This window comes from Phalangium opilio, unplaced genomic scaffold, assembly GCF_054372755.1.
Source record: "Phalangium opilio isolate 3A_F unplaced genomic scaffold, DU_Popi_V2 ptg000017l_1, whole genome shotgun sequence".
NCBI lineage: Eukaryota > Metazoa > Arthropoda > Arachnida > Opiliones > Phalangiidae > Phalangium > Phalangium opilio.
The window spans coordinates 5,756,286-5,765,698 of record NW_028324151.1 but is presented as its reverse complement, the minus strand read 5'-3'; the positions used below and the strand labels follow the sequence as shown (position 1 = coordinate 5,765,698).

The 9,413-nt window shown below is 31.2% G+C and overlaps 1 protein-coding gene across 5 annotated transcripts; it reads left to right on the top strand.

The window, feature by feature from the left end:
* The first annotated feature begins 139 nt into the window (after window positions 1–139).
* LOC149702702 (uncharacterized) lies at window positions 140–9,393 on the top strand. 5 transcript variants are annotated; one of them, XR_016381824.1, is made up of 11 exons: window positions 140–457; window positions 819–1,627; window positions 1,711–2,129; window positions 2,193–2,733; window positions 3,602–4,127; window positions 4,194–4,367; window positions 4,557–4,606; window positions 4,681–5,189; window positions 5,564–6,294; window positions 6,717–8,135; window positions 8,373–9,393. XR_016381824.1 is itself a non-coding variant. In XM_089866633.1 (11 exons), the coding sequence occupies exons 4-5, from the start codon at window positions 2,088–2,090 to the stop codon at window positions 2,406–2,408; spliced, it is 258 nt and encodes an 85-aa protein (XP_089722759.1). In that variant the 5' UTR covers window positions 140–457; window positions 819–1,627; window positions 1,711–1,996; window positions 2,083–2,087; the 3' UTR covers window positions 2,409–2,733; window positions 3,602–4,127; window positions 4,194–4,367; window positions 4,557–4,606; window positions 4,681–5,189; window positions 5,564–8,135; window positions 8,373–9,393. The 5 variants fall into 5 exon arrangements, 3 of the variants coding, with proteins under 3 accessions (XP_089722759.1, XP_089722758.1, XP_089722757.1); XR_016381823.1 differs by having other exon boundaries at window positions 5,564–7,132; window positions 7,593–8,135; XM_089866633.1 differs by having other exon boundaries at window positions 1,711–1,996; window positions 2,083–2,129; window positions 5,564–8,135.
* The last annotated feature ends 20 nt before the right edge of the window (window positions 9,394–9,413 follow it).

The following is a 9,413-nucleotide window of genomic DNA, read 5'->3' as shown; positions in this document are numbered from 1 at the left end:
ATGTCACATACTGGCGATGTACACAATACAGTAAGATGAAATGTAGGAGCAGAATAAAAACTGTCTTAGGAAATGTAGATGGCTATGTTGTAGGCCATAATCATTTACCACTTACAAGTAATGAACGCAGTACAAAGAGATGAAATGTACAACAATAATTAATATAGTTCTACAGTATTGTACTCCTTACGTGTATCAAAGAATATTGTTTTTGCATTCTGATTAAAATAAAATATCTATGCATATAATCTGGAACTTTGTACTGAACTTTACACCAAATTTATATCTATACCATAGAAGTGTTTATATTTTAAGATAAAAAACATTAAAGTTCAGAAATACCGCGTTATCTCATTTCTTAGATATCGCCACAAACATAGCCGAAGTCGTTGACCTTCCATCAACATATACTGAAATATCTACCAACGCGTCGCCAAATCTTTGCCCACCTGATCAAGTAAAATTACCTCTCAAAGAGTCAATTAATCTATCACACGGAGTATACATGCTAGACCAGAAAACGTGTGAATTCCTCGAAATGGTGATAGTTCTTTGAACCACGCCTTTCCCCAGTCACCTGTTCCTATGACGTATTTCAAATAATTTTTACCCACACTCCGATGCCGTGTTTACAGCCCCTTTGAGGTAATCTGGGCTATTCAATAGACTAGTCTATAAGACCACCCACCATGACTATACTTTGAAGTAGCTCTACATTTGATCGGGTGTTGCCCGAGTTGTATACTCCAATGATGGTTTTAATTGACTCTTTTTGTTAGACGCTGTAGAACCATCGCTAATTCCCTCGTATCTTTCAGAACTTCCGTTTCATTCCCACCAGAACCAGGCCAAACCATTCTCAAATGTATTACGACGGTCATTTTTTCAACCGCAATAGAACAGCCAGTAATGGAGCGATTTACTGGCTGTGTTCCGCGTACCACGTTCATCGTTGTAGGGCTAGGGTTACCTTTATGGATGGGAAAGTAATCAGCTACAAAAATGAGCACAATCACGCTAAATTTAATTGTTAACTGTTTTTAAATCTTACTGTATGATTGTACATAGATTTTGCCAAATAAATAAAATATCGTCTTTGATAGTAAGTAATGTTGGGTATGTTATTTTCTCACGAAATACATAGCAATCACGAAGAGTGAATACAGTGCACCATAAAGTTCATAAGATATGTAACCTAAGTTTGTCACTTTTTACAAACTGGAGCTTGTCATGTAGTGACGTAGGTCATAGATTCGAGGTAAAGCGGCTCCTGGTAAGGCGCTGTCAAAGGCTTACTACAGACTATAGGAAGATGGAAGTCCTGCAAAATTAACCACCGAGTGTAGGACTTCAATTCTCGCTTGTCGTTCTCGAACTAGCTCGAGCTGTAAGTCTCTTGCATTACGAAGTATATGAAGTGTTATACTTATGGAACATATCTTATATTCGGGTCTTTCGAAGAAGGTGTCTTCCATCATCTGCTTCGATTGGAGTTTACTTCATTTGTATCTATTTGTGACTGATTCTAACATAATTTACTTTCTTCGTTTCAGGTTTTGTGTTTGAACGAGAACAAAATATTTCACGAGAGAAAAATACTTCTTTTCCTTTTAAACCTAAAAATCAAGTACGTAAACGAAATCACTTAAGTTCTAAATGATCTCGAATTAAGTGAAATTTTGCTAAAAATATCAATTAACGTTTCTTCAGGTTCACCACTATGAATTGAGTCGCATGGACAAAGCTGTTTTAGTTTACGAGGGTCGCAGATTTTGCAAGAATCGCGATAACAAAAGAGCCAATACTGTTTATTGGAAATGTATCGAATATTGTCGTTTGAATTGTAGATCACGTGTTGTCACCAGTGATTCGCAAATTATCAGCTATTCGTCAAATCATAATCACTGATTTCACCTTAACTGTTGTTGTATTGTAAATAGTATATTTGACAATAAAGTATCTGATGAACTTCGTAAGCGTTGTTTGTTGAATTTACGTAAATATAATTTTTACCTTGATTTTGATACTGTGTACATTTACTTGCAATTCTAATACTTTCTTTCATACTTTGTTACGATATAGTAAAAATGATTCCACCACGAGGATTGAAAACGAATCTTCCATCGAGCGTATGTCATCTTTAACTTAATTTTGACTTAAATGATTATAACTAATTAATTAAATCATTACAGAACTTTAAATACATCACTAGTCACAAAGGCGGACAATTTTTACTATTTGATGATTACACTTACCATAAAACTAGCTCGGTATCGAATCAAGACCGTAGTTATTGGCGATGCGTCGAATATTCGCGCATTAAATGTCGCGCCAGTTTGGTAGTGAGTCAGCAACAGGTCATCAGTTTCTCCAAAGGTCACATACACAATCCTTGGACGAGTCTATAATAACCCAAGGTCACCCACGCAACGAGCAAATATACGCGATTGTACTGAATTAGCTTTAAAATGAATAAAAGTTCATTTAACTAAATACACAAACTCATCGGTGTGTTTTTAATTCACATGGATACATTAGTCAGGAGTTCGATTTTTTAAGTGTTGACTCTAATATCTAGTGTATCTTACAGGCATTGAAGTTCACATTATAAGTCGTGATACAAAGCCAACGGTTACCGAACAAGAAAGTTTTGATAAACCACGAAAGGAACATAAAACCTTCATACCGTCTAAATTTGTGGAAGAAGCTAATGTCGAGCAAATTGGAAACCAGGTACAATTACACTCATTAAGTTAATTATATTTTTTTTTGAGAGAGAGCTTATGAAACTGACCGAAAAACGTGTAGTGCTTTAATGTTTTGCCCTTAAATTAATTAAGTTTAAATTTTGCAATTGCTTTTACGAGTTAACCCTATTTTTACATGAAAATTTAAGAAAAGCACGTTTGTTTTTTTATTTTAAATGAAAATTTAAGAAAAGCACGTGTTTTTAATTTTTAAATTAAAATTTAAGAAAAGCATGTGTTTTTTTAATTTTCAATTGAAAATTTAAGAAAAGCACGTGTGTTTTTTAATTTTAAATGAAAATTTAAGAAAAGCACGTGTGTTTTTTAATTTTAAATGAACATTTAAGAAAAGCACGTGTGTTTTTTAATTTTAAATGAAAATTTAAGAAAAGCACGTGTGTTTTTTAATTTGAAATGAAAATTTAAGAAAAGCACGTGTGTTTTTTATTTTAAATGAAAATTTAAGAAAAGCACGTGTTTTTTAATTTTTAAATGAAAATTTAAGAAAAGCACGTGTTTTTTAATTTTTAAATGAAAATTTAAGAAAAGCACGTGTTTTTTAATTTTTAAATGAAAATTTAAGAAAAGCACGTGTTTTTTAATTTTTAAATGAAAATTTAAGAAAAGCACGTGTTTTTTAATTTTTAAATTAAAATTTAAGAAAAGCATGTATTTTTTATTTATTTCTAAACGAAAATTTAAGAAAAGCATGTATTTTTTATTTATTTCTAAACGTAAATTTAAGAAAAACTCGTGGTTTTTTTTCTTGTTAAATTTGCATGGATCTTTACGGTGAATTTCTTAAACTACGTTATACCTGAAATTAAAGCCAGGTGGACTTTTGTCAATTTCAGAAATTCGCCTTTCTCAAAAGCAAACGTGACAGACCAATGTTAGCTTTCGATGGATATTTGTTTAGAAAAACTGGTGCCGCTGGTATATCGACGTACTGGGGTTGCATCAACGGTCGCTTAGACAAGTGCAAATCGAGAGTTGTAATTAGTAACGGTGAAATAATACCCAATTCCATTGAACACAACCACGAAAAAACTATTGAAATGTGAACTTATATAAATTGATAAACTGGATACTAATATACATTATCTATGAATAATGTGCACTTAAAACCATGCACTTAAGCTAAGCATAATAAGCTTAAGTTTAATATCTAGCTAAACAAGTACGGTGTTTCCCAAATAATCATCTGTTACCATATATTTCATATCACAATAAAGTTTATTTCAAAAAAAATTTGTTTGTTTCATTCATTTTATTTTATTTCGATTTATTATTAGAATTTTATTGTAATTTAATGATTAATATATTTCAGATGATTTTATAATAGAAGACACGGAAAATATTATCAGTTTAACAGATGAGGTAAATGTAAATACTTAAATCAGTTCAATTCAAACCTACATTAAACATCTTTAACAACCTTTTCAGCGAGTTAGATTTATAACAAGCCGTCGTAATCGACCTTTGTTGGTATTAGATCAATATTGCTACCGAAAAAGGGCTTCAAATGGAATTATGGCAAAAGAATATTGGATCTGCGTTTACGACAAGAAATTAAAATGTCGCGCCAGATTGGTCAATTATGGAAGTGAATTAATAAACGTAAATAACTCGGAACACAATCATTTACCAAACTATGATCGATTTATTGGAATATTTTAAATATTTAATAAAATAATTAATTTTACAAACCAAAAGTCGAATGATGGACCAAACATTTTTTTTTGAAAAATTAAACTATATTAATTACAGTTTTGATTTGTTTATAATTTGAGTATCAATACATTACAGATGAATTTTTTCAAGAAAACCAGAAAATTAGTAACATTGTGTTAGATAAGGTAATGGTCATTAATTCCAATTTAATTGTTTTAAACTGCTAAGCATGCCAATATTTTTATATAATTAATTTCAGAATGTGAGCTTCATTTACAGTCGTAAAAATCGACCTTTGCTTGTGTATAATAAGTATTTGTACCGAAAAACCGGTGGATCCGGTGATAAAACGTACTGGATTTGCATTTATGACAAAAAGTTTAAATGTCGGGGCCGATTGGTTAATTACGGTAATCAAGTGATGAACGTTAATAATTCAGAACACAACCATCAACCCAGCTATGATCAAATCACAGTCTGATTTAAATCAGTGATTTTTTTTTCAAAACGTTTAATTTAAATTCAGGATTTTTTTTTTTTACTTTTTTTATCAAGTCGAAATTTTGAGGAAAGTTAAATATTTTTTGGCTAAAATAAAAAATTATTTTTGAAATAAAAATATTGAGTCATCAAAATTATTTCGCAAATTTAATTTGAAAAGTAAATTTTTCTTTTTGCTAATTCAAAATTAAAATAATTTCAGATCTTTGCCCTGAAAACTACCTAAATCCTCTTACAAAATTCAGTGTTCAAGGATACCTAACCGAAGTAAATTAAGCCTTTTGTTCGAATCCTTAAAAGCTATTAATCAGGCTAATAACTAGCTGCTAAAAAAGATTAAAGCAAGTCTCGGCTGTGGTTTAGTTCAGTTTAGGCAAATGCCACTTGATGCTTCCATAGTCGAGGGGTGGAGGGTCCATTAACGTTAGCAAAGGCTAGTTTTAGTTAGTTTCCACCCTCGTAGTATGCGAGTTATGATTGGTTACTGCCTTTGCCGGGGTAAAATTGTTGTGTCGAAACTTAGGGGCGCCACATGAGCCGACATTTGCTTTAAATATCGAGTTTTAGGTAACAGAATCCCGACGACAGTCGACAGATGAATTTCAAAGAAACAAAATGAAACTCTCTTTGAACTTTTACAGGACTTCTACTTCCTTCGTAACCGAAGACAGAAAGTTATGCTTTTTTTCGAAGGTTACATGTTTCGTCTGACTAAATATAGACACGACATCAATACGGGTTACTTTAGCTGCCAAACGAAGGAATGTAAAGCTCGTATCGTCACTTCCCACGCACTCATCATTCCTCGAAACTTGACACATCAACATAAACAACACGATGTCAATTATTTTATTTAAGGCAATCAATATAATTTAAAAATTGTTTGTCTAAGATAAAAATGAATTGAATAAAAATCAGTCAGGAAAAAATGCTTATCGTTGTAATTATTTCGCAAAGTGTTAATAGTTTCAAAGATATGAATTGGTAATTTATTATCAGTAAATTACTGGTAATTTACCGAAACGATTGTGGATGTCTCCCATTTTTGCATTTTTAATGCTTAAAGTCTTTGGGATAGCAATTTTAAAAGTTACTAAATTTCTTTGAATTACCAACGAAGCAATAATTTAATTTGCCCCAATTTTTTAGTGGTAATCAACTAATAATTTTCCAGTAATTTACTCATTAAATTGTCATAATTTCACCTCTTTACTAACAACTGTCAGCATGATTTTTTTCACTTGTTGGTGAATAAATTCATGATGTCACTAAGTTTAAATGTTGAAATAAATCGTTAATTATTTCAGATTTTAACGCAATGAACTATTTAGATCCGGAGATCACGTTTACAGTTCAAGGTTATTCGACCAAAGTAAATTCTATTGTAATTAAGGAATAATGAGAGACCTAAATTAAGGAGTTTGGGAAATTGACCGAAAACACGTAGCATCCTGGACGTTAATATTTTACTTAGTCAAGTCTAAATTTCTCAAGAATTTATACGAGGAATACATATAGCTAATAAGAATCATTGTACCCTCAGCTATGAATGTTAATTTCTATGCGGCTTTGAGAATCTACGACGTTTCGCCTACGTCAATTCATGACAAGCTCTCAGTAACCAGTGACAAACTTATTTCTGAATGTATTCCTGCTTATACATGTTAAGCCAAATTTTGAATATGAAAACTTTAAAAAGGTAGCAACACATCTTCGAATGCGATTTTCGGTCAATTTCTCAAACTCCATATATTAATTTTAAAATTATATCAGAATTATTTTTGTGTTTTACAGAATTACTATTTCTTTCGTAACAAAAGAGGCAAAGTGAATCTCTATTTCGAAGGCTACCTATTTCGCCTTACGAGATATCTTAACAATACCGGTTACTTTAGTTGCAATAATCAAGAATGTAGAGCGCGGATTGTTATCGCTCAAACAGTGATCAACCCCCGAAATTTGAATCACACTCACAATGTTAAACATTTTATTTAATTATAAAGTAATTTTGTATAAAAGTGACAGGAGTAAACCCTAATTAATAAATTAAACATTGAATTTAAAGTCGAATAAATTAATTTTTATTTGTACGTGTACTACATCAATTTTATCGGGAAACAAACTTACTTACAAATCATTATATTTATTGTTATTTAGAAAATATCAATCGGTTGACACATTGGCGAGTGAGACAGCCAGTGAATATTAAGGTAATTTAAAGATTTAAATTAATAATAATTAGTCTTGAAATGTATCGTATTATTCCGAGGGGTTAATCACTATCAGATTCCCTGTACAACTATTGCTGGCGCAATCATTTTAAACGTGTACACCGATTAGGCTGAGTGATGGACCCCTCGGATTACTCAAAAGGAAATGGGAGAATAGTACTAGTCTATTTGCGTAATCGTGTTATATAATCACGTGATCGGTAGCCATTTTTAAAGAGATAATTATTATCGTCTGCTTCTATGAGCATTTGAAACTTGCAGATGTCGAGCTACCATAGGTTGTTCTCTTCGTTTAAGGAAACATTAACTCTGTCAATTTTAATTAACCTTTATTATTACAATATGACCAATGTTAAAGTGCATAAACTAGTACTGTTTTTGCTGCACGTTTTTGGTATCTAATTGAAACAGAACTACAATTGCCTGATTATTTTTCTAGAATTTTAAATACAGGAGAAGCCAGAAAAATCGTCCACTATTGGAGTTCAACGACAGTCTTTTTAATAAAACTGGTGCTTATCATAACGGCCGGTGTTCTTATTGGAGATGCGTTTATTATTCCAAAACTGGTTGTCGATGTAGTATCGTTGTTAAAAACGAAACCATCTTTTCCATTACTAACGAACATAACCATGAATTGGGAAATGCGACAACATTTTTTTCTTAACATGTATTGTACCAATAATAGGGAATATTTATCACTGCACAAATAGTTCAACATTCCATTTAACTCAGGTCTCAGGCTAATTTTGTTAAATGATATGGGGGATAAAACCGAATTAATAAATTTTTTATTGAACTGAAGTCGAAATTATTAATTTTTTGTACGTTTACATCAATTTAAATTGCAAAATTAACTTAACTAAAGTGTTAACCTATAAATTTCTATTTAATGTTGTTGTTTTTGTATTTAGAAAATAATAACATATCAATGGGACATCAATCGACTCATCGGCGAATGAGATTTTCATTAAATATTACGGTAATTGAATGAATTTTCAACTTTAATTACTTAATTAATTACCAGTCTTGAAATGTGTCGTATTCCTTCGAGGGGTTAACCACTCTCGTATTCCCCTTGACACCGATTACAGTGTTACCCGTAATCATTTTAATAACCATCAATGATATTAAAGATTACTCATTGTAACTGTTTGCCTGGTGAATTTTTAATTTCTTATTGAAACTTGACTTGATATTATAATAATTTCCCATGCAGGATTTCAAATACAGGAGGAGCAAGAAAAATCATCTATTATTGGACTACAGTGACGGTCTCTTTAATAAAACTGGTAATTCACTTAACGGAGGTTCTTATTGGAGATGCGTTAACTACCAGAAAACTGGTTGTCGATGTAGCATCGTAATTAAAGAGGACGCAATCTTTTCCATAACAAATGAACATAATCATTTTTCTTGCCTCAGATTGTAATATAACCGCCTTAATTTCCAAACTAGAAACGGATTTCCTAGCCCTTCGTAACGGATTATTTAAAATTGGTTTAGCGACCAATATTTCGAAAACAAACTTTATGATTTTTTCTCCAACTCGCAAACATGCACTCGAAGTCCGCGATATCTCAGTTTTAGGCAAAACAGGAATCATTAGAGTCCCCCTGGTTAAATATTTAGGATTGTATATTGACGAAGATTTTTCGTGGAAAACCCATATCGATTACACATGTAAAAAAAAAAATAATAATCTGGCTATTACAACCCCTATTTAATGCTCTAGAAAAGAAAGCGTCATTAATTATTTGCTATCGAAAATTTGTATTAATGTCCCTAACCGTCCCACGCGCCTAAAATCCAATTTTTATTACAACAAACCGCAGCAACTCAATCCAATTTCTAGAATACAAGTAACTGGAAACCTTTATAAAGATCTAGACTTATTTACTCACTCAATTTTTTATATAAAAACATATTTTAAAAAGAAGGATAACTTATTTAATTGAATAAAAAATAATCCGCAACAACGAAAACTAATGACTAGAAAGATTATAAAGATTTGGACCTATTTTTTGTTTTTTATATTGAAAATTATTTTACTTGGTTAATTGAATATTTTTCTTTTCTTTTTTTTTTATTTGTTAATTTTGTTTAGATATTGTATTCGAAACGTTTACATTTTGTTTTACATTAATTTAAATTTTAGATTTTTAATTTAAGACGTCGTGACCCATTGTAAAAAGCCGAAAGGTGTTATGGACACGCAATAAACACTTGATTGAATTGAATTGAATTGAATAATAAGATT